Source organism: Sceloporus occidentalis, unplaced genomic scaffold (genome assembly GCF_023333645.1).
Source record: "Sceloporus occidentalis isolate IW3139 unplaced genomic scaffold, rSceOcc1.0.p SCAF_3, whole genome shotgun sequence".
Lineage (NCBI taxonomy): Eukaryota > Metazoa > Chordata > Lepidosauria > Squamata > Phrynosomatidae > Sceloporus > Sceloporus occidentalis.
In genome coordinates this window covers 124,742,619-124,768,147 of record NW_028316983.1, presented here as the reverse complement: position 1 = coordinate 124,768,147, position 25,529 = coordinate 124,742,619, and the positions used below count along the sequence as shown (strand labels likewise).

At 42.8% G+C, this 25,529-nt stretch overlaps 1 protein-coding gene across 1 annotated transcript in view; it reads left to right on the top strand.

Moving 5' to 3' along the window:
• Positions 1-25,529, top strand: part of ADCY10 (adenylate cyclase 10) — a 141,811-nt gene that overhangs the window by 34,413 nt on the left and 81,869 nt on the right. The window contains exons 9-16 of the mRNA XM_089518331.1: positions 1,704-1,825; positions 5,151-5,227; positions 6,882-7,071; positions 8,064-8,119; positions 13,214-13,367; positions 19,902-20,094; positions 20,409-20,495; positions 23,858-24,141. Of these exons, the coding sequence (XP_089374457.1) occupies positions 1,704-1,825; positions 5,151-5,227; positions 6,882-7,071; positions 8,064-8,119; positions 13,214-13,367; positions 19,902-20,094; positions 20,409-20,495; positions 23,858-24,141 (1,163 nt within the window). The remainder of the gene's footprint in view (positions 1-1,703; positions 1,826-5,150; positions 5,228-6,881; positions 7,072-8,063; positions 8,120-13,213; positions 13,368-19,901; positions 20,095-20,408; positions 20,496-23,857; positions 24,142-25,529) is intronic.

Sequence of the window (25,529 nt, the reverse complement as noted above, 5' to 3'; positions counted from 1 at the left end):
AGAAGTCCATGGGATTAAAGTCATGGCAATTAAAGTGGTGTAAAGTGGTATTTCTGACATGACTACACCCTTAGTATAGGCTACAGGTCATCAAGAGCCAAGCTTACAGTGGAACTGGATGCAAAATCTAGCTGGATAGGAGGACAGTGGATAAGTAAGATGTTTGGACTTTTGTTCCATTAATTATACTGGAGCCAACTGCAAACTTAACTAGCCCAGTGTCATATGTGTACAAAGCTCTGTCTTCTCTGTCCTCTTGGGCTTAAAGGGGATGCGCTGTCTTCTGAAGGTATGTGCACAAATGAAGTTGAGAGGCTTCCTGCTATTTCTAGACAAATAATGCTTAAAATAATAAAGATGCAAAGAATAGCAAAAAACAAAACAACAACAACAAACAACAACAAAACACACACACACACACACTTAGCATGTTCTCCTTTGTCATGCACTTTCCTTCTATTGGTGCATTATAGCACTGGAAGTGAGCTTGCGCAGGAATTGAGCAAACTGATTGTCATCCAAAAACAGTGGTGTACCAAACCTGTGTGTATATGGGTCATCTCTAGTTCTCCCTACTGAACTGAATAGCTTTTTTTTTTTGGAAAGAGAACATGTAAAAACAGCTTGGCATGGAGGCACTGCTGAAGAGGAAGGAGAAGGACTCTTGTCAGTGTGTTGTAACCTAAGCTTGAAAATAGTTTGCTAGATCTGAATCTTATTGGTAGTCCTAACTAGAGTATATCCATTAAATCAATTGCAGAATAGAGAGTCAATGGTTAACTGCCCTTGAGTTGACCCTGACTCATAGCGACCCTCTGAATGAGACATCTCCAAGCTCTCCCCCCTCCATTGCTCTGCTTAGGTCCTGTAGATTCAGGCCTGTGACCTCTCCAACTGGGTCTAGCTGTCTGGCATGTGGTCTTTCTACTACCTTCTGCCTTTCCTAGTCAACATTTAGGTACACCTTGTTGGTACAATGGGGCTTAACAGTCAGATTCTGGTCTTAAAAATTAATCCATTCCCTTAATTCATTACCTTTTAAAAAGCAATTTTAGAAGATTTGTTTTGATCAGTAAATGACAATGACACTAATAGCTTTAGTAGTGATTTATGTTTCATGTTATTTTATTACTCTTAAAAGATAATTTTGGAAGGTTGTGGCCATTTGGGGAATGTTAGTGATGTTATTTTAAAAGTAATGTTGCTAACATTTGATTAATATAACAAAATTATTTGCAATACAAGGCTAATATTAATAATTTAGCAGTAACAATAATATTTCTAAACTCTGGCTGTAAATTAGGTTTGCTTGCTTCTCTGGATTACAGCAAACTGACAAAAGGTTTAAAACCACAGATTAGTGACAAAGGAGTGAATGCAGATATCAGGTGTGCTTTAAGTCATATTCTTTATAATGTATCATTATCAGAACTAAGCATTGTTTTTTGACCATGGCAGTCCTCCATATTACTGCTTGGTTTTCCTACTTTTTAGTTTTTTAACTGTTAAACTTTTTTTCTACTGCCTCATTTGTTCTTCTTTTATGTGTTGCTTGTTCTACAGTTTTATGTAAACACTTTTGGGAAGCCATGGACTGAAAAGTAATCTGGCAAAAGACCTTTTTTTGGAGGGGTGGAGCAAATGGTACTTATTTCTCTTTGAAAAACTTTCTCTGGTAGTGTATTTTTTCTTTCTCCATAAAGGGCTGCACTTTACTTTGCATCTTTGGCCTCCCTGGAGATAAGCAAGCTGATGAGAGTGCAAATGCTCTTGACAGTGCCTATGAAATTCATGCATACTGTTCTACAGCACTCATGAAAGTAAAGTAAGTAATTAGTAATAGTTTGTAAGTAGCATGCATTTGGTAGTGTTACTTCCTTGTAGTACTCACACCCACACCTAAAATCTCTTCTGGCATACTGGAGTGTCATGAATGATGCCCATGTACATGGTGCTTCTAATAGCTGTTTGTATCCCAGTCCTAGATGTGTATGCACAGTATCATATATAAACATGATAGCTGAGACCTGATTACAAAATCTGGAGAAATGTGTCAGGATAATCAGGACTATGCCTAGGCTTAGGCAGTGCTGAATAAGTAGTGCATAAGGGAGTCTCACAAGGAAATGTAGCTAAGGTGTAGGCACTAACCACACAGGAGGCTTGTTTCTTTCAGGAATTTTCCAACCCCTGTCTGTTCATTCAGTTTTTTAAAAGTAGCTACTAGCATTTAACTTATGGAGTTATAAAGCAAACATGATGCCCCTGTCAGTGAAGTTTTGCCCCAGGGTGTAAAATGTCTCAGGTGCATGCAATGTGCTAAAGGGGAAATGCTACTCAGAGGAAGCTAAGGAACTTCAGCATGGATTTGTGTTATAACAGTTCAGGATTGCCCAGTCACTGTAGACACATGACAGGAAGATGATGAAACACTAGCAGGGGGTTGGATCAGAATCCTAGCCTGTGTTTGTGTATATAAGGAAGAATGCTGCAGTACACTATGAGTAAGGTGAATGTCGGTTGGTGGCAGAGCATTGTGTCAGGTGGTGTAAATATTGCTGTATCATGCTTGTAAATATCTTGCTGCAACATTTGTTTTCCTCACTGGCAGTCTTCTTCGCATGGACTTAGTTTTCCCCAGTGCTAACAGTCGCTTTTCAGGCCAGTCATGCACAAAAATCCTTCTGTGTAATCAAAGTCTGGACAAAAATCTTTGACAGCCTAGGCAGAAGGAGGACCATGGAGCTAAAGGGTGGGAGAATCACTGAGATTCTTTTTTTTTTTTTTTTGGGGGGGGGGAATCCCACTTCTTACTCTGGAAGAGCTGTGGAGGGGGGGACAAACCCAAAGGAACTTATGTCTGTCACCAGCTAATGAGAAAGAAGGATTGGGATCTCTGAATGAGTGCTGCCTATTAACTTTTTTGGGGTGAGGGGGCCCTTCCTCCCCCTCAGGCAAAATATTAAAATACTACTTTGGTTGCCACTATGCAGGTGTGTCAGTCAGAAAACAGGGATGGATCTGACCTCTAAGATTTGCCACAGACCAAGTTACAATTCTCCAGCAGGTTCTCATGAGGTGATAGGCACAGATACAATGATCTGCCCTTTAAAAGTGTTCTGACTGGAGATTGCATAGAAAGGAAAGGCTCCATGCCACAGGGGAATCCTAAGGTGTGTGTGGTGTGCTTGTGGGGAATGTGAACAAGCAGGCCCAGCTCCACCAGGGCTAGCCCTCCCTCCAGTCCATTTGCCTTGGTCCAGGCCTCAGAGGCAGAGAATAACCACTGGACCTCATCCCCTTTCCCACCACCATTCCCTTCTCCTTTTGTGTCGTGTCCTTTTAGACTGTAAGCCTGAGGGCAGGGAATCATATAATTAAAAATAATAATTGTAAGCTGCTCTGATAGCCTTTAGGGCTGAAGGGTGGGGTATAAATACCATAAATAAAATAAAATAAAATAAAATAAAATAAAATAATGAGTGACTGGATCTTAAAAGGTTCCTATCACTGTTTTTCCCAACCCAGGATAGCTCTTGAAATAGGGAATCCAGGTGGTGCACCCAGTTACAGTTCCCAGGGATGGTCTGAGTTCAGCTTTGTCTCTGCAGAAGCCAAAACACAGCCTAAAGATGGAAAAGAGGGAAATATCCACCCTTGATAATTGACTCTTGCAGCTCAAACACAAAGAACTGAAACACTCTTGCCCAGTATTTTGCTCACAGTCTGGTCATTCTGGAGTTCTTTTCCCTACTTCTGCACCTGTAGATGTGCTAACTGTCCACTTTAGCACTTCTGGGATCCATGACTTGCTTGCATTCTCCACCAGTCTTGTTACCTAAATTGCAAGTTGCCCTGAGAGAAACCCCACAAATTGCATTTAATGGGGAAATTGATTTAGCTCAGCAGGACACAAGCTTTGGTAATATAAAGCCGGGATCCTCAGCCTCTGTACGCTGGTTCTGAACTCAGAGAACTTCAGAAGCAGATTCGAAATCAATTTAGTTTATTTATAAAAGGGGAATCAACATACACACAAAGTTCTCTCTCTCTCTCTCTCTCTCTCTCTCTCTCTCTCTCTCTCTCTCTCACACACACACACACACACACAAATTGACAGTGGGGGTTGCAGGGTTTATAAAGAGGCACTGCTGTACCAATCCAGAAGCATAGCTCCTGTTACGGGGTTACTGGAATAAGGATGGCTCAGTTGCCTCCTGTGATACGTGGATGGCCACCTACTGAGGTGGCTAGCTGAAATCGAACAGAGGTTCTGTCCAACTTCACGCTAGACCAGATTGGTCCAGGCATGTGTAGTTATACCAAGAAATGGGTCCGGAGGCGGTGATTCAGAATTAAATGACTTGCTCAGAGGGGAAGAAAGGAACGAGATATGTGAGAATGACCAGACAACCAGCATAAATGTCCTCACACAAAAAGAGTTTCTTTCCCAGAAGGAAATTCTATTTGTTTGTAATATGTAAGCAATAGTCAGATCCAGTACCCACCATTACACTCCTTGTTGAAAGGATTATGCTTATTCTGATCTTGGGTGATCCCATCACAGCTTCCCCCATGCTGAGCCATTTGGATTTCCTAATATGATATGGCTGGTTTCCTCACTGAGGTGCCCCCTTTTACTACCTGTCTGTAACATTCCTTTTTTATATTAATTTGATATAAAACAATGAGTGGTGACCGGGGGCTGGATCCTATGATAATAAAGAGATTGGGAGGAAGACAGCTCATATTAATTGCAGTGGAGGGGAACAATGAACAGTGCAATTTGTCAATAGTGGAATATTGTCTCTCCCCTTTTGGTACTCATTACACTACACTTGGTTATCCTGCTTATTCTACTGAGCAATTAGCTCAGATATTGTCCATATACGTTTATACTGATCTTCATATAGCTGTAAAATCAGATAAAAGTAAGGAAGAAACAAACAAACTGGGGTGCTCAGTATGCTGAATTCTGTGCACAGTGCCGTGTTCTGTGAATTATTTCATGCAGCATTAATGTATGCAACTATCTTCTTTAGGCTGCTGTATAGAAAGTCTGTATGCTGATTGTTACTCCAAGAGTGAAAAAAAATAGTTGGAGTTGTGCTTTGTACTGCTGAGCTCATGTTGCTTCCTTTGTGTTCTAGGATTGTCTCTATTGGGGTCACCAGTGGGCCAGTTTTCTGTGGAGTAGTTGGTCATCGAGTGAGACATGAATACACAGGTACAATTGTTACAAGTCTTTTGTACCCTATCCAATCCACAGTCAGATCTATAAGTATTGGTCCAATAGATGACATGTCCACTTTCATCCCACTCCTACAGAGCCTATCAATTAGTGTTTCCTCATTGATGTCCACTAGGGATGGAAGGGGAATTCAACAATTTCCCACCTGAGGTTAAAATTTAAGGGTCTTGATCCCTCAGTAATATTTGCAGGAAGAAAAATAGCACCTGCAAAGTTCCCACAACCTTGCAGGAACTTTTGTTTTGTTTTGTTTTGCTCTCAGCACAACAAAAGCTGTGCACTGGGTAAATTTTTTAAAAGCTTGCATTGTTTTATGCCATATGTGCACTCAGAAAAACTGCACAAAATTTAAAAAAAGCTATACAAACAAAGAATTATATATTCAAGAGTTTTCTCTCTCTCTCTCTCTCTTTCCCTCCCTCTGTGTGTGTGTGTGTGTGCTGTTTCTTCTATCTGTTCTGTAGACAATGTACTGTTTCTTCAGGGCTGTGCAGGGTTTAAAGCTACACAACACTTAAAGTTGTGCAACAGTTAAAGCTTGCATCATTCTATTTTGTGATTTTTTTTCTCTCTGCTTTTTTGGGATGCTCCATAGCTTTTGAAAATGCATATCATTCCATATTGTGCTTTCCTCACCCTCTAAGCTGTGCAACTTTTAAGACCATACAACATAAATAATAATAGATAATCATAAATCAATTATAAATCATCCATAAATAAATAATAAAGTAATTATAAATCAATCAAGAATCAATCACATCTGGATAAGTCTCAGGTTAACCTTGCAGCATGAACAGCCCCCAATATCCAGCAGAGTTTAAGGGTAACCTTGCAGCATGACCTGTAAAGTCCGCCCTACAGTGCCATGAGGCCAAGAAAACAAGGTGGATAATGACACTGGCTCTCATAAAGCATAAGGCACACATAGTGGCAGCAGAGGAGGACTCCCCAGGAAAATTTGAGAAAGAAAGAAAGAAAGAAAGGGCTGAAGTAGGGTTAATAAATAACCAAACCTGTTATAATAATAATAATAAAATAATCAACAAGGCTAGTACAATAAATAGCCAATTAAACAGTCAATAACACCACATAATCTAATTGGTTTGTATGTGGATGAATTTGGTCTCAGCCTACTCAAAGTTTGAATTGCTATGTGCTTAGTCTTGACAGCCTAAGTAAGCTGGATATGTCTTAGGTTTCTGAATAAAGTATTTTAGATTTTATTACTGAAGCTTTGCTTTCTGAACTGAAGTGATCCTGTACATGATATTAGGTGCTTCATCAGCCTAGCCACATTTCTGGATTCCCCAGATCTTGTTCTGCATGAGTTGTGGACTCCAGAAAGCCTCTGTTCACCAAAGAGCTTTCTTACATATCTTGTAAAGTGAACTCAAGTTGAAAAGGGAGTTCTTTTGCTGCCTTGTTGTATATACAAAAAAACTGTCCAAGGTGTGGTTCATTACTTAAAGTGGCCCATTTGCAAGCTTGTTCCCAAAGCCTGAGAAAGTTAATTTTTTGGATTATAGTTCTCAGAATGCTACATTCAGTTGTCCAGCTGGATGAAGAAACTGTGCCTTGTTGAGAGCATGTGTTTTAATTAATTCATGTTCTCATTTTTCCCATGGCACAGTCATTGGCCGGAAAGTGAACCTTGCTGCCCGGATGATGATGTATTATCCTGGTGTGGTGACCTGTGATGCAATCACCTGTGCCAAATCCAAGCTGCCACCCTATTTCTTTGAAGAGCTCCCTTTAATTGAAATGAAAGGTGTTCTGAACCCTGGGACAGTCTTTCAGTTTCTTGGTGTCACTGAGAAAACGTAAGTATGGCATGAACTTTATATGCAGCCAGAGGAGGAAAGGGGGTTACAAAAATGTGTGCTTCTGTAGCTGGCAAAAGTTCTGGGTATGAGAAATTTTTGAATATATGATGTGCTCAGGGAACCAGGCTTCCAAAATACTTCAGTTCTTAAGTTCATCCAGTTCTCAGCAAAGGGGCAAATGGATTCAGTTAAAACTGCAACATATGTTAATATCATGCAAAAGAAAAATACTATGCAATCGTATTTTGTTTCCATCAGAAGATGGAAAGCAAGGAAAACTACCAATTATCTTTAAGAATATGATTGAAAATCTGGGCTTAATAGATGTGTGGAGGTATAAATATAACACAAAAAAGGATTTTTACCTTTTATTCATATAGACACAAATCACTATCCAGGATAGATATGTTCTTTATTTCTAAAAACTGGGCAAAGAATATAGAGAAAATGGAATCTTTAACAAAATCTATCTCTGATCATAACCCAATCTCAATGGAGCTAAAATTATGGGGGGCGGATTTTTTGTGACGCTTAGACGATAACTTATTAAAAAGGAAAGAAATAATAGAAAAAGCTAAAAAGACACTAGAAAATTATTTTAGAGAAAATTCCAGAAAAGGTACAGACGATAATATTGTTTGGGACGCTAGCAAAGTGGTACTGAGGGGTCTCTTTATACAAGAGAGCATACAGAAGAAGAAAAATAAAAATATAAAAATTGATAAAATTAGTGATGAAATTAAAAAAAGAAGAAATTTTAAAGAATGACCCAGACAACATAGAAATAGTAAAAGAAATTAAAATACTACAAAAACAGATATCAATGTGTTTAAATGAAGAAGTTGAGACAAAAATGCAATTTACAAAAACTTGCTCCTGCTTCTTATGCCATCTGCAGCTGTGAAGCTCTTTGACTTGAAGAATGTAATTTTCAATTTGGAGTTCTTTTTCTTGTCTCCATCACCATGTTTTTTTCTTTCTCTTTAAAGTATGATTTGCAAAGCATATCTGACCAGGGAGAGATCTGAACATTATCCTTTACTAGGTAGGTAGATTTCTACTATCTTATGACAATCAATCATTGGGGCAAGAAAGAAAAAATGCTATGGATTTGCAGATGTTAGTATGAGCTGTTTATGATTAGTTGCTGTTGCCTTTCTCTGAGGCATAATAAGTAATAATAATAATAATAATAATAATAATAATTTGTTTTATTTATATACCGCTATTCCAAAGATCATAGCGGTGAACAGCAAGTAAGCTAATTAGCAAGTAAGCTAATTTGCCCCCAACAGTCTGGGTACTCATTTTAGCGACCTCGGAAGGATGCAAGCCTGAGTCGAGCTTGGGCCCTTTTGCTGGTCTTGAACTCGCAACCTTGTGGTTAGACCCCAAAATAGACCCCAAAACTTCAGTTAATTGGCCAAATTTTACTTGGTGTAAAAATTAGTCAAGCATTGGCAACAATCAATATCCAAGGAGAGGGCAATCTATATTATGATGTGAGGTATAAAATATCTGTATATCTGCTCTCTCTGATACAGAGAAACTATTATCATGCCTTCAAATCCTTTTTTTCTTTTGTAAATAAACGGTCCCACATGTATTAGCCTTTTCTGGTAAAATGCTTCAATCTATTCTTTGACTATCCTTTACGTAGTAATGTTACGTCTCCCTAGTGGCATCACTAGGTTTGGTGTCACCCGGTGTGCTAACTCATAGTTAATTCGCCTTGTGAGGACTCTCTGTCAGTTCATTTCTTGTTCCCAGCCAGCATCACACTACATTCCAGCCAACATCCACCAACATTCACATGGTTATCTATGTGCTTTAAGCAACATCTTTCCTCCTGCCTTTGTCCCCCAGTGTCCATTGTTACAATTGAAAATCACCCCATCATGAGAACCATTAGTTTTGCATTTCTGTTGCTATTCACATAGCCTTTCAAAGGTCTGTTCATGGACATTTCATTGCATGCATCTGAGGAAGTAGACTGAAGTTTATGATAGCTTATGCTACCAACATCTGTCTGTCTGTCTTGTCTGTCTGTCTGTCTGAAATGTGCTACAATACCTCTTTACTACAATTCCACCTTGCATATTGATCTAGTCTTAACACTGCTATGACTTTGAATGATACCAAAAAGGTTCTAGAACAGATAATTAAACAGTCAGTCTGTGCCCACTTAGAAAGGAATGCTGTGAATACTAAGAGCCAGCATGGGTTCCTCAAAATCTAGTCACCCCAAACCAATGTTATCTCTTTTTTTATAGCGTTAATGAGATTGTTAGATCAGGACAGTGCTGTGGAGGTAGTATGTCTTGATTTCACAAAGGCTTTTGACAAGGTCTTCCATTATGTTCTTGCAGGCTAGCTGAGAACTGTAGGTTAGACGTTGCTACTGTTGGCTAGATTTGTAATTGGTTGACAAACTGAACAGAAAGAACGTTCACCAATGGTTCCTCTTTTTCCTGGGAGAAGTGACTAGTGGGATGTCAGAAGGCTCTATCCTGGGTCCACTTTTATTCAACATCTTTGGAAATGCTTTGATGATGGAAGAGAAAACATGCTTATCAAATTTAGACATGACATCAAATAGTGGCAGGGGGTAGGTGTAGCTAATAGGATCAGAATTAAAAATGACAAATAGGATTGCTGGGCCCAAACTGACAAAATGAATTTCAGCAGGGATAAATGTAACATACTACATTCAGGCAGGTTAAAAATGAAATTCACATATTGGGCTTGTAATGACTGGGCCACCGGTCATTTGAAGACTCCTCTCAAACCACAAAGGGTTAAGCTGGGGGGAGGTACATGCTAATGAGAGCTTACATCACATGGTAATGAGAAGTTACATCATAGCTGACCTAAGGCCCAGCTGGCCAATCAGTAGAACTGGACTGGGTTTTTCAAGAACCTTCCACTGAAGGTCTTTAAAAGGCCCTGAGACCATGTGGTCTTTTGTCTTTGTCTTTTGGGAGCCCAGATGACTGGACCTGTGCCAAAAGGGATGCAAGTTGAGCTAGGCAATGAGAGCCAGCTTCTTGCATCCAAGAACCCACCAAGAACTGCAAATCCCATCTCTGTGTGAGTAGCTTAGGAAATGTGTTAGCTAGTGTGTCTAGGCTTTTGTTATGTTTATCTTTTGGCTTGCCTGAAATGAACATCTTGTAACTATGCATTCTGTACCTGCAGGGCAAGGAGGCCTTGCATGAATGACACCTTATTGCTCTATTCTGTCTACTTAGAATAAATGCCTTTCTTTAAAAGTATCTGCTGTCTCTGTACTCCTATACATGCGCCTTAGCTTGGTTACTGCTTGCTCAGGTTAGCAAGGTAAGGAACATAAGTCCTTAGCAAGTCCCAGTGTGTGCTAAGGGGAGTTCATTGGAAATTCACTGGGTGGTGGCAGCTTGACTAGAATATCTCAAGGGGTTTCATTCAGCTCAGCAGAGAGTGGGAGCAGAGACCAGGAGACTCTAGGGGAAATTAAAGGAATCCGCTGGGGCTAAGGGCCAAGAACAGGGTGGCTGTGTGGCTGCTTGGACCCCAGGGATCATCACAGGACTCTATGTGATTAGTAACATCTGGTTTGAAAGCAGTATGTATGAAAAGTATCTGTGTCCAGAAAGGCCAATGTAACTTTAGGTTGCATCAACAGGAGTATAGTATAGGAGTATTTCAGATCAATGAAGCAGTAATAGTGCCATTCTATTATGTTTGGTCAGATCTCATCTGGATTACTGTATGTAGTAATTCTATATTCTTGAACTGGGTACCACAGTTCAAAATGAATAAGGTGGAGCATGTGCAGAGAAAATTGCCCAAGATGATCAAAGGTCATGAAACAAAACCCATTAAGGAATGATGTAGGAAGCTGGGTATATTTAATATTTGAAGGGACATTTTATTATATATATATTCTGTTTAATGCATGTCATTTATCTATTTATTTTTAAAATGTTTTAATTGTACTTTTTGTTTGTTTGTTTGTTTTTTAATTGCTGTGAAGCCGCTCTGAGTCCTAGTCCTGGGAAAAGAGCGGGATATATATCCCGCTCTTTTCCCAGGACTGGGACTAAGAGCGGCTTCACAGCAATTAAAAAACAAACAAACAAAAAGTACAATTAAAACATTTAAAAATAAATAGATAAATGACATGTATTAAACAGAATGATTAAACTAGTCCAACATTCCTGCCTGTTCTTATACAGTAGTGATTCCTTAAATGCCTGTTTGAACCGGTAGGTCTTCACCTGCCGTCGGAAAGCCATCAAGGAAGGAGCCGTTCTTATCTCCCTGGGCAGGGAGTTCCAGAGTCTAGGGGCAGCCCCTGAGATGGCCCTCTCTCGTGTCCCCACCAAATGTGTTTGTCACCCCTCATTTTGGTTAAAATGGAAAAAAGTGGCTTCAGAGAATTCGCTTCCTGGCTGCCTTCGATTGCACTACGATTTGGTCTGGTGTGGAAAAGGACTCCGATGCCACCCCCCTTGGCCCCTTTATCTTGCTCTGTCATTCCCTTCCTCCTCCTTCATGCCATCTCCTCCTCTCTGCCAACCAGCCGATCCCATCAACCCCTGCATCCCCTGTATCCTCCTAGACCCCCATCTGCTCCTCTCCTTCACCCTGACACCTAACCCATCATCCCCTGACTGCTCCTGCATCCCCATATTGTCCCCTCTGCCACCTAACCCATCATCCCTGCTGCTCCTGCATCTTGATCCTGGCCCCAGGGACCCCCAGCCACCTATCCCTTCATCCCCTGACTCCTCCTGCATCCCGATCCTGGCTCCAGGGACCCCCAGCCACCTATCCCATCATCCCCTGACTGCTCCTGCATCCCGATCCTGGCCCCAGGGACCCCCAGCCACCTATCCCATCATTCCCTGACTGCTCCTGCATCCCGATGCTGGCCCCAGCGACCCCCAGCCACCTATCCCATCATTCCCTGACTGCTCCTGCATCCCGATCCTGGCCCCAGGAACCCCCAGCCACCTATCCCATCATCCCCTGACTGCTCCTGCATCCCGATCCTGACCCCAGTGACCCCCAGTCACCTATCCCATCATCCCCTGACTGCTCCTGCATCCTGATCCTGGCCCCAGCGACCCCCAGCGACCTATCCCATCATCCCCTGACTTCTCCTAGACCCCGATGAAGGATGACAGCTAAGGAGGGGGCAGGGAAGGAGGACAGCATCCAGAGCCCCACTGAGCATCCCAAGGGTGCCGATTCGAATCGTTGAACCCTCAGAGTATGCTCTGGTGTGGTAATACAATGTGCACTCACTCCCCTTTGCTTGAGTCCGCATCACATGACTTGTTTGGAATCGAACTGACTTCTCTTCTCCCTCACTTTGGAAGGACAACAGAAAGGCAAACAGGTGTGGAAAAACTTGACATTTTAACCTCAATCCGAATTGCTAGAGAGGAGTGACTCTGGATCTGGTGTGGAAAAACATCACGCTTTGCATTGCTAGAACAGGAGTGACTGCGGATCTGAGCTGCAACCCCCCCCCCCCCATGTGTGATAAGGTCCTTAGTTAGTGTCAAAGGTGCTACAAGATCCCTTTGCATACTGAAGGGATGTCATGTAGAAGATGGAGCAAATTTATTTTTTTCTTGCTTAAAGACTAAAAAATGAACAAATGGATTCAAATTACAAGAAAAGAGATTCCACCTAAACATTAGAGAGAATATCTTGAAGGCAAGAATTATTTGACAGTGGAATTGATTGCCTCTGAGGTTGCTAGAGTTTCATTCTTTGGAACTTTTTTAAACAGAGGTTGGATGGCCATCTCTCAGGAGTGCTGTAGTTGTGTATTCCTGCATGGCAAGGGTTGCATTAGATAGCCCTGCAATTCCTTCCAGTTCTGTGATTCTGTGATCTTACAGCCAACATGCAGTAGTGCTCATCAGTTGATAACTTATAAAACTTCATATTTCATGCCTGCTGAAACAACAAATATTTGACTGATATCAGCAAATATTTCAAAAACATATTTTGAAAAGTAAGGTAAAAATTCACATTTGTAATATAAATTAGGGTTTCTTATTCAAAACCTGAATAATTTGATGAACTTTGCTTGGTTTTGCTCTTTTAAAATTATGTAATTTGCTTTCTTCTTTTTTGCCAGGTCGCAAGAAAGAGACTGACATCTTTGAGAACTTACTGAATGACTTTAAAGGTTTCAAAAAAAGCCATGTCATGATGTATGAAGGGCCCATGGGATATGGAAAAAGCCAGCTAATGGCTGAAATTGCTTATCTAGGGCAGAGTGCTGGTCAAAAGTTAGTGTTTTTCCACCTTTGTTACATATACTCGAATTCGGTGGTAAAATACCATCTTCTATTTGCCACCCCATATCTTCTTTTTCTGTGCTGACTCCATTTTGTGTAGTAAGAATGCCACTAATGAGAACCAATTCTTTAACCATGAAATAACTTAAGAGTCTTTAAAATTTTTACTTTCTCCTCATCACTTACCTCAAAATTCTTGTATCTTCTTCCAACTGCCTCAGAATCTTTGGTCCAAAACATACTGCAGCAATAATCCAGTTTGAGACAGCTTTAACTGCCCTGGCTCAATGTTAGGGAATTCTGGGAACTGTGGTTTTGTGAGGCATTTAGCCATCAGAGCTCTAGTGCCCCAATAAACTGCAATTCCCAGGATTTTCTAGCATTGAGCCAGGTCAGTTAAAGTGGTCTCAAACTGGATTATTTCTGCAGTGTGTTTTCGACCTTTGTCTTCCCTCTTGAGAAGGCAGGCTCCTTTCATACCTCTTTCCTAATTTTTCCCACCAGGATTCTCTGTGCACCAACAAGTGAGACCTGGGGGATGGGGAGGTGGAGATGCAGTGGTCTATTATGATTCCATTCCACTGACTGGATCCCCCCCTTACACAGTCTACAGGTTTTGAGTGTGTTTATTTAAAGTAGAATAGCTGGGACAGAATAGGAATTGTTGGTGTACTGCCCACCCTGCTGCTCAACAGTCTCCCTTCCTGAGCTAGCCAGGGTGGTCTCAGGGTTGGTGTTGGAATCCCCACAGCTATTAATGGGGGACTTTAACATCCATGCAAAGACTGCTCTGTTGGGAGTGGCTCAGGACTTCATGGCATCCAATGGCAACTATGGATTTGTCCCAAGCAGTATCTGGCCCTATTCATGCTGCTAGGCACACTCTGGACCTTGTTTTCTGTGTTGGGTGACCTTGGTGTGGAATAACTTGTCACAGTTCTGTTGTCATGGACAGATCATTATTTGTTCAGGTTTAGGCTCACTGGGACTTGGAACCTCTGAGGTGTGGGGGAATGATTAGAATTTTCTGCCCAAATGGCCAGGGTGGTGGACGCAATCATTCCTGAGCATCCCCTCTTATGGAGTGGAGCCAAATCAGCCCTCTGGCTCTCGAGGGAGCTGATGGTGATGAAGCAAGTGAGATGGAGACTAGAGTGACCTTGATGGAAGACTTGTGGCAAATCTGACTGAACGTGGGCTAGAGCCTATTTGAAGGCCTATTCTGTGGCAATGTGGGCAGCAAAAAATTATTTTTTGCTGCCAGAATTGCATCTGTACGGAGCCATCCAGCAGAGCTGTTCCGAGTGGTCAGGGGTCTACTCACTCTCAAGTAGAAAATGAAGATCACTCGGCAGCCCACTGAGAAGAATTTGTATGGCATTTAACAGATAAAATCGCTCAGATCTGTTCCGACTTGGATGCTGTAGTTGCTACAGTGCCAGAGAATGTAACCTTGGCACCTGTCTGTCCATTGTTAGTGGATACTTTTCAACTTGTAAAGCCTGATGGTGTGGACAGGATTCTTGAGAGGTGAAATCCACCACATGTGTCTTGGACACTTGTCCTTCATAGCTTATTAAACTGGCCAGTGGGGAACTGGCTAAGTGGGTGAAGGGGGTAGTCAGTGCCTCCTTACAACAAGGCAGAATTCCATCTTGCCAAAAAGAGGCAGTTGTGTGGCCTTTGTTTAAAAAGTCATCCCTGGATCCCACTATAATAAATGATTATCAACCAGTGCCCATTTTTGGGTAAAGTATTGGAACATGCGGTGGCTTTTCAACCCCAGGGGTTTCAGGATGAAATGGATTGTCTAGAATAGATCCATTTCAATCAGGTTTCAGTCCTGGATATGCACAAGAGATAGCCTTGGTCACCTTGGTGACTACACAGGGAATTGGACAGGGGGAGTTTGTCCCTATTAGTTCTGCTGGACCTCTCAGCAGCTTTCAATACCATTGATTATGGTATCCTTCTTGGCCGCCTCTCTGGAAGGATTATCACACGGAGATTTTTAGAACTTTTGCAGCTTCCGATATGAGTGCGGGTCCAACGATGCGAATTCACGTCATAACGTGAATGTATTTTCAGACGCGATTCCTTTCTATGGGAGCTCCTTCCGTGGGGTTTCCGCAGTGAATCTAAACTGACTCCTCATTTTGATGAATTCCAGAAAAAAGGGAATTAACAGAATTCTCATTCAAATTCACTTCGAATTGGTCTGGTGTGGAAGATCACTCTGATGTCGCTCCCCTTGGCCCCCTGTGTCCTGCTCCTTCATCCCCCTCCTCCTCTTTCACCCCATCTCCTCCTCTCTGCCACCCATCCCGTCATCCCCTGGTTCCTCCTAGACCCCAATCTGCTCCCCTCCTTCACCCTGCCGCCTATCCCATCATCTCCTGCCTTCTCCTAGACCCCGATCTGCTCCCCTCCTTCAACCTGCTGCCTATCCCATCATCCCCTGCCTCCTCCTAGACCCCAATCTGCTCCCCTCCTTCACCTTACTGCCTATCCCATCATCCCCTGCCTCCTCCTAGACCCCGATCGGCTCCCCTCCTTCACCCTGCCCCCCATCCCATCATCTCCTGCCTTCTCCTAGACCCCAATCTGCTCCCCTCCTTCAACCTGCCACCCATCCCATCATCCCCTGCCTCCTCCTAAACTCCAATCTGCTCCCCTCCTTCAACCTGCCACCCATCCCATCATCCCCTGCCTCCTCCTAGACCCCAATCTGCTCCCCTCCTTCAACCTGCTGCCTATCCCATCATCCCCTGCCTCCTCCTAGACCCCGATCTGCTCCCCTCCTTCAACCTGCCACCTATCCCATCATCCCCTGCCTCCTCCTAGACCCCGATCGGCTCCCCTCCTTTACTCTGCCACCTATCCCATCATCTCCTGCCTCCTCCTAGACCCCAATCTGCTCCTCTCCTTCAACCTGCCACCTATCCCATCATCCCCTGCCTCCTTCACCTTGATGAAAGATGACAGCTAAGGAGGGGGCAGGGAAGGATGACAGTGCCCAGAGCCCCACTGAGCATGCACAAGGGTGCCGATTCGAATCATTGAACCCTCAAATTATGTTCCGGTGTGTTAATACAATGTGCACTCACTCCGTTTTGCTTGAATCTGCATCACGTGACTTGCTTGGAATCTAACTGACTCCGCTTCCCCCTCAATTTGGAAGGGCAACCAGGTGTGGTAAAACATCACGTTTTAACGTGAATTCACATTGCTAGACAGGAGTGACTCCGGATCTGGGGTGAAAAAACATAACGTTTTGCATTGCTAGAACAGGAGTGACTGCGGGTCTGAGCTGCAAACCCCCCACGTGTGATGAGGGCCTGGGATGGGACTTGGAGGTACTGTTTTACAGTGGCTCCATTTCTTCCTGGAAGGGTGAACCCAGATGATGGTGCTAGCGGACTCCTGCTCTATGCCCTGGCCATTGACCTGTGGGGTCCCTCAGGGTTCTGTGTTGTCCCCTGCGCTATTTAACATATACATAAAACCATTGGGAGAGGTCCTCTGGAGTTTTGAGGTGTGCTGCCATTGATATGTACTACTCCTTTCCTCCCTAATCCTTTAAACAGAGGCTGGATGACCATCTGTTGTATGTGCTTTGATTGAGAGTTCCTGCATAGCAGTAGGTTGGACTGGATGGCCCTTGTGGTCTCTTCCGACTCTATGATTCTATGATAATTCAAAGAGGCTGTCCTGGTCCTAAACCAGTGCTTGTCATCAGTAATGGACAGGATGAGGGCAAACAAATCGAAACTTCATCCAGACGACACAGGGGTGTTCCTGGTCAGTAGGAAGGCAGATCAAGGAACAGGGACACATCCTGTGTTAGATGGGGTTACAATCCCCCTGAAGATGCAGGTTCGCAGTTTGGGTGTACTCCTGAACTCAGCTTTGAACCTGGAGGCCAAGGTCTCTGCAGTGACCAGGAGTGCTTTTGCACATTTAAAATGTGTGTGCCACCTGCACCTATTCCTTGAGATACTGGTTCTGACCTCAGTGATACATGCCTTGCTTATATCCTGTTTGGGCTACTGTAATGTGCTCTATTTGGGGCTGCCTTTGAAGAGTGTTCAGAAACTGGAACTGGTTCACAGAGCTGCAGCCAGGGTGTTAATGAGGGCAAGTTATAGAGACCACACAAGGCCCCCGTTGAAACAGCTCCACTGGCTGACAGTTTGTTTCTGGGTACAATTCAAAGTGCTTGTTATGACCTATATAGACCTATATGGCTCAGGTCCAGGCTGTTTGGCAGACCGTATTTCACTGTATGAGCTGGTTCGGGCTCTGAGATCCTCAGCAGAGGTGCTTCTCTTAGTCCCACTCCCATCGCAAGAATGGTTGGTGGAAACATGCGAGAGGGCTTTTCCATGGCTGTCCCTGAAGTGTGGAACTTTCTTCCCAGGGAGACTAGAATGGCCACTCTTTGGGCTCATTCCCACTAACCCAATGTGGAAACTGGATTATTTTGTAATCAAATCTCTCTGGGCTGTTTACTCCCCTTTTACTCCCTTGTTGTTCACACTTAAGGGGATGGGGAGGAAAAATGGCTGCCACAGAGAGACGAAGAGGAGGAGGAGGAAAGAAAAGGCAAACTCCTGAACAAACCTTGCCAAGAAAAACCACATGACAAGGCACACTTCAAACACTTCAAACAGACAAAAGGCTGGTGGCATGGTGGGAAGGCTTGGGCCCTGGTGGCTCCTCCTCTGCCTCCTCCAGATGGGCTGTCCTTCGGTGTGTCCCTCACCTCGCCCTTCCACTGGAACCCTCCAGGGGACCCTCTACATCCATGGCAGTGGCAGTGGCAGTGGCGGCACTCTGTCTCACTCTCCTCCTCCTTCCCCTGCCAGCTCTCTTGCAAGCCAGCCTGGGGCTTCCTTGCCCTGGTCCCGCTTCAGCCCCCGAGGTCAGAAAAGGTAGAGGAGGAGGAGGAAGGCAGTGGGATGGGAGGGAGGAGAGGAATCAGGAAGCCAGGCCCTGATTCCTCCAATTCCTCTGAGTGGCCACCTCGGAGGAATCAGGGCCACTTAGCTGACTCAGCCTCGCCCGCTCCTCCAGGGGTCTGTTCCTGTGTGTCCCTGCTGGTTTTGCTGGACCTCTCAGCAGCTTTTGATACCATCGACCATAGTATCCTTCTGAGTCACCTCTCCGGGATGGGGCTTGGAGGTACTGTTCTGCAGTGGCTCCATTCTTTCCTGGAGGGGTGCTCTCAGAAAGAGGTGCTGGGGGATTCCTGTTCAACTCCCTGGCCATTGGCCTGTGGGGTCCCTCAGGGCTCAGTCCTGTCTGCTATACTTTTTAACATCTACATGAAACCTCTGGGAGAAGTCATCTGGAGTTTTGGAGTAAGCTGTCACCTGTATGCTGATGATACCTAGCTCTATCACTACTTTCCATCTAGTTCAAAGGAAGCTGTTTCTGTCCTAAACTGGTGTCTGGCCGCTGTAATGGACTGGATGAGAGCAAACAAATTGAAGCTTAAACCAGACAAGACAAAAGTGCTCCTGATCAGTTGAAAGACAAATCTGGAAAACGGGATTCAGCCTGTGATGGGGTTACACTCCCCCTAAAAACTCAGGTTCATAGTTTGGGGGTACTTCTGGACCCAGCTATCAGCAGTGACCAGGAGTGATTTTGCACAGCCAAAACTCATGCACCAACTGTGCCCATTCCTGAAAATGTCGGATCTGGCCACAGTGGTACACGCCTTGATTACATCCCATCTGGATTACTGTAATGTGCTCTATGTGGGTCTGCCTTTGAAGTGCTCAGAAGCTTCAGCTGGTCTAAAGAGCTGCAGCCAGGCTGTTAACTGGAGCTGGCTACAGGGAGCATACAATTCCCTTGTTGCAACAGCTCCATTGGTTGCCATTCCATTTCTGGGCACAGTTCAAAGTGCTGGTTTTGAAGTTTGAAAGAATTTTAAATTTTAATAATGTAATGTTTTTCAATTGTTTCAATTGTTTAATTGTTTTTAAACTTTGTATTTTTAATGTTTTATACTGTTTTAACTTAGACTGTTTAAATTTATTAGCCACCTTGAGTCCTTGAACTGGGAGGAAGGCAGGATATAAACATAAACATAGTCATCATAATAATAACAACAACAACAACAATTGGTGTGCTCCATTAGCTAGTTTGCAATGTGGTCCTTAGTGCCTCTTCCTTTCCTGAACCCTGTTTGCACCTCTAGGATTTCTCTCTCCGTGTATGATTCGACTCTATTTTGCAGAATTTTGCTTGCATGGGAAATTAATGTTATAGTCCTATAACTACTGCAGTCTTTGGTGTCTCCTTTTTAGTGGATGGGGATGTATATTGATTGTTTCCACTCTGTTGGGCACCATTTCCCCCACATTTGTTGACGTATAGAGTTGATTCTGTCTGTGTGGGTTGTAGCAGTTGGATTGGAATATCCTCTGTGGTGCACATTTTGGATTTTGTTGTAACAAATAATGATTATGCTTGTTTCTTAACAATGGTGGCTTACTTGTTCTTATACAACAGGGTCGTAGCAATGGAGCTCACAAAGGTCAATATGTGGCAGAATTTCTTTGCTATCAGGACACTCATGGCTATGTTCCTGGGGATTGATACCTGTAAAACATACGATGCAAGACAATATATCCTTTTGGGGAAAATCCGTGATCTAATAAATGAACAATATTTATGTCTTCTCAACAACCTTTTTCATGTTAAGGTAAAGGATGCAGACGTACAAGATCTTTTCCTCCTGTGAATCAGTTTATGTTGCTTGAAGTTGTTTTATAGATATTCTTCATTTATAGTTTATTTAAAAATACACATTGTCATAGTATGCAGAAAACATACTTCAGTATTCTGCCTGAAATGTAGACTGTATCTTGAAGCCATTTATGATGTGAATAGACAGCCTAAAGAAATCTTGCAATGGTTTCAGTATTATTTATACTAGTATAATGAATGCTGTCAAGTGTGAGGTTCACTGTTCCTAATCAAAGTAATAAGTATTGTTGTTGTTGTTTTTAAAATCAGTTTCCCACTTCAGAAGAGGTTTCCAAAATGAACAAAGATGCACAAAAAGAAGAAATGGAAACAATACTTGTAAAGATTCTAGAGAATGTATGTATTATTTTTGTTATTATCATGAAAGAGCTTGGGTCAAGGAAATCTGAAAAATTTGCTATCCCCAAATGAGTCTGCCTGAAATTTAAACTCTTTAGTGGAGGCCTTTTTGTTTCTACAAAGCTACTGTATATACTCATGTATAAGTGTACAAATTTTAGTAAAAAATTGACCTCAAAAACCTGGATCGACTTATCCACAGGTCAATGTAAGTCATGTACTTACCTCTTATAAAAAAAGGAACAATCCCATGGTGAAAGGCAAGAGCATCATCTGTCCTAGAAGCACTGATTTCCTTCTGTTCTCTCATCCATCCAACCTTTAGTGTGAGCACAAACAGTTATGCCTGCTGGAATTTTGCAAGTTCTTTGGCATTGCTTTCCTTTGCATCATCCTTTAGAACTTTTGTTACATGCTCCTAGGTTTTACCCTCGACATATCCATGGGTAATATAATTTTGGCCTCAAAACCTGCCCTTGACTTATACATGAGATTGATTTATAGTCAAATATATGCAGCATGTCAGGAATTTCTTTGTAGTAGTATCCCAACTAAGGTAAGTCAGACTGGCTCCATCCCTTCTGTATTTTTAGTAGACAGTCATTTTGCTTAGCTTTTAGTCCCTAAAGCTAGGTGTGTCTGTTCTCACTGTTTATACTTTAAAAGCTATTTTTAAAAAGGAATTTTTCACTATTTTAAAATGTTTTATTCATGTATTTATTATTATAAAAGTCCTTACCCATCTATGGGGCTCAGGTGAGCAGGGATGACAAGTCAGGGGAAGTTGGTAGAAATTAAGGGGGTCCAAGGCCTGGCTATGTTGCATATGTTTTTTGTTTTTATTATTGGTTGACTTTTTTTTTTTTACATCCATTGTGAAATCAGTGCATTTCAAAGAAAATAATAATGTGAAAACCTGTGTTGAGCTCCATTAGAAGTTCAGAACTGCCACAGACAGGCTAGGAAAAGAAGTCTCAGGGGTCACTTCCACAGCCACCAAGCAAAGTGGCCTGACTGTTTGCCTGCTTCCAGCTGAGCCAGGTTTGAGTTTACGGCATTTATTGGAGATCCTCTCCCATTTCCCTCCCTGCACATAGCACTGAATGGCCACCTCACTGTCCTATCCATTACATCCACTTTCCTTCCTTACTGCTGGGAATGCTGTGGGCATGCGCACTGGGCGACCTCCTGGGCAGTAGGTTTTTGGAATCTCTTCCTAGCCTGGAAGTAGTCACAGAAAGAGGGTAGGAGTGGGAGAAGATCCCCTTCCTCAGACCCCTTTCATACACAGTCAGGAGCCCACTTCATACCCATTCCAGAACCACCACCCTGTCCCAGAGATACTTGTCTGGTTGGGCAGCCAACTAGCTCACGACTACCCACCAGCAGACCTTGGCTGTTGCACAGATCTGGTAAACAGCTGAAGGGACTGCTCAAGAATAGTTTTTCATTGGGGCTAAAATCCACTCTCAGCAGACTTGTCTTTGTGCTGAAGCAATAGACAAATACCATGAATAAATGATTAAATGATGCAAAAATATGGATTTTAATCTCCACATCTATGGTTAGCCCCTAGTTTGTTGTTGTGTGCCTTCAAGTCATTTCTGACTTATGACAACCCAAAGGAAAACTTATCATTGGGTTTTCTAGGGCTGAGAGTGTGTGACTTGCCCAAGGTCAGCCAGTCGGCTTCCATGGCTGAGCAAGGAATCAAACCTTGATCTCACTGGCTCTCTAAGGCTCTAGTAACTTATGTTAACATACTTCACTTAATCCCTCTCCCTTAACCTCTCCTGAACAATCTCTGAACAATCTTGGAAGCTTGCCATTCAGCTGCATACATTAACCTGCTTGGGTATAATTTCAGTGGAAATTATATGTGAAGCTTCTCTATCTTGTGGGCAAATAGATCTGGCAGTGCAGTCTCCCACCCCTGCAAAAGATAATATCCAGCAAGCATGGATTGGGCCTTGGGACTCTGCAAGCCAGTTTTTCTCTGACTCCGGGCAAGTTTACCATTTTTAGTGACGGCACAGAAACTGCTTTGGCCATGTTTTTATTCATAAGGTTATTATTATTATAGTGGTCCCTCCACATTCACTGGGGTTGGGGTGAAGGATTCCCATGAATGTGGAAAATAGCAAAAAACAAACAAACTAACAAAACCCCAAAACACTCTTATTTTTACCTTAGAGAACACCTCTCTAGAAATCTCCAGGACCTCCAATGTAATTCTATAATCAACATCTGCCAGATGTTGATCATAGAATCATGCTGGAGGACCCACAAATGCCTAGAAGTAGAGTATGTTAATGCACAGATATAGGATGGGTGACATCTGCCTGACCGAGACTACGTGTGAAAGGGATCTGAGAGTCCAAGTAGACCACAAATTGAACATGAGTCAACAGTGCAATGCGGCAGCTAACAAGGCCAATGCGATTTTAGGCAGCATCAATAGAAGTACAGTGGAACCTCGCCATATGCGGGGGATCCGTTCCGGATCCCATCACGTATTGCGATTTCCACCTATGCTCGAGCCCCATTGTAAACAATGGGGCTCGTGCACGGCGGTGCGGAGGTGTGCAGGGCGCTATGGGCGCACGCGCGGCGCAACAGCCACACGCGCCCATTCAACTGAATGGGACGCGCCGTCCCTTCCGTCCCGCGTGCGCCGCGGCTTGAGCGCATATGCTCAAGGCCGCGTATGGCGCGCCCGCCTATGGCGAGGTTCCACTGTATAGTGTCTAGATCAAGGGAAGTAATAGTGCCACTCTATTCTGCTCTGGTCAGGCCCCACCTGGAATATTGTGTCCAGTTCTGGGCACCACAACTTAAAAAGGATGTTGAGAAACTGGAGTGTGTCCAAAAGAGGGCGACTAAAATGGTGAAGGGTCTGGAAACCATGTCCTATGAGGAACAACTTAGGGAGCTGGGTATGTTTAACTTGGAGAAGAGAAGGTTAAGAGGTGATATGATAGCCCTGTTTAAATACTTGAAGGGATGTCACATTGAGTAGGGAACAAGCTTGTTTTCTGCTGCTCCAGAGACTAGAATCCTGAACAATGGATGAAAGCTACAGGAAAAGAGATTCCCCCTCAATATTAGGAGGAACTTCCTGACAGTAAGGGCTGTTTGACAATGGAACACACTCCCTCGGAGTGGAGTCTCCTTCCCTGAAAGTCTTTAAGCAGAGGCTGGATGGTCATCTGTTGGGGATGCTTTGATTGGGATTTCCTGCATGGCAGGGGGTTGGACTGGATGGCCCCTGCGGTCTCTTGCAACTCTATGATTGTAGAGAAGTGGTGTAATTACAGAAATCAAGGTATGTAACATTACCTGGACTATTGCTGTTTTAGGCTGTGGAGAAAGAAGTTCTTATCTTTGTCATTGATGAAGCTCAGTTCATTGATACAGCCTCATGGGATTTCCTGAATAACCTGCTAAAGAAGGTTGCCATCTTCATTGTCATGTCTTTGTCTCCTATCAACCACAAGGGGAGATTATCTTGTCCATCTGCAGCCCAAATCATGAACAGTCCTGACACAACGTATATTCAGCTAAGGGAGTTAACACCTTCAGTAATTATCCAGAAGGCATGTCAAGACCTTGGAGTGATCAGTATTGCCAGGGAACTTGAAACGTAAGTAGAATCTATGAATCTGTTAGCTGTTTAATGCAAAAGCAATTCTTAGTTGACAAGAGCAGAGTTTCCTTATTACTTTTATAGGGACCAGACAACATGCTACCTGGCTTATGGCCTACATTGATGAAGGCGGTGATGCCTTTCTGACACGTAACTAGTTTCTTTGCAGTTCCCTTCTTTGGCCAGAGCTGAATAGTGGTACAAAATATGTCCTTACCTGACATGATTTAAATGCCAGTTAAATGCCCACTGCATGTTTTTTGTGGGTTTTTTTTTTTTGGGGGGGGGGCTATATGGCCATGTTCTAGAAGAGTTTATTCCTGACATTTCACCAGCATCTGTGACTGGCATCTTCAGAGATTATCTTCTAGAACTCGTCTAGAACATGGCCACATAGCCCGAAAAATCCACAAAAAACTATGGATGCCAGCTATGAAAGCCTTCGACTTCACACCCACTGTATATGCTGATAATTTGTGAGAGGGTGCTGCCCATGATCATCAATAAACATAAGCAGAGATGTCTGCCACTGCATGACTTAAATGGCTTGGAACCTTGAGAAAAATTCTTGTACAGTGCTGAATCATAGAATCATTGAGTTGGAAGAGAGTTGGGGGACTGGCATTTTCCCCCCCATTGTGCCGGGGATGACACTATACTTCTGCCCATTCATTACAGTTTCCTTCCTTCATTCTTTCTTTCTTGGAAACTTAACAAGGACCAGCAGCCAAAGGCTTGGTGACTAGGGACCACCACTTGGAATAATGTTGTTCTAATAGACATTGTGGATAACTAATTTGGAAATTTACAAATATTGTATGGAATACACACACACTGTGTGCCTTTACCAGCAAACGTTCACATTTGCTTGGGAAGCACCTTCACCAGTACTTAATTTTAGATGTTAGGTTGCACATCATAAACCAGCAAGTGACAATAAGCAAATTAAATGTCTGAGGACAGTGGGAGTTATTTTTAAAGGCGCTCCTGTCAGCTTCTAAACCTTTCTTGGAAACAAACAATAACTAATGTTAGTGCAAGCAAAAAGACATACACATCTTGCATGTATCATGAGAAAAAGAGCAGACAAAATGTATAAGGAATATTTTTATATTTATTAAAATAGTAAAAACTTAAAAGTGGCAACTTTATAATATTAGAATAAATTATGCAAATCTGAAAACTATAGCACTAAATTTGTTTTAGAATGCACTGTTTGTAGAATTTTGAAATTAATACAATTTTAAATGGTTTCCTTTTCACACAGTCTAATAAAGGCCAGCATATATTGATATTTCAAAATTTTCCATTAAAATCATTTGATTTAAAAGAATAGTTAGGCTCAAGTTTAAAGCAACAGCTGCTGCCACACTGTTTAAATTATG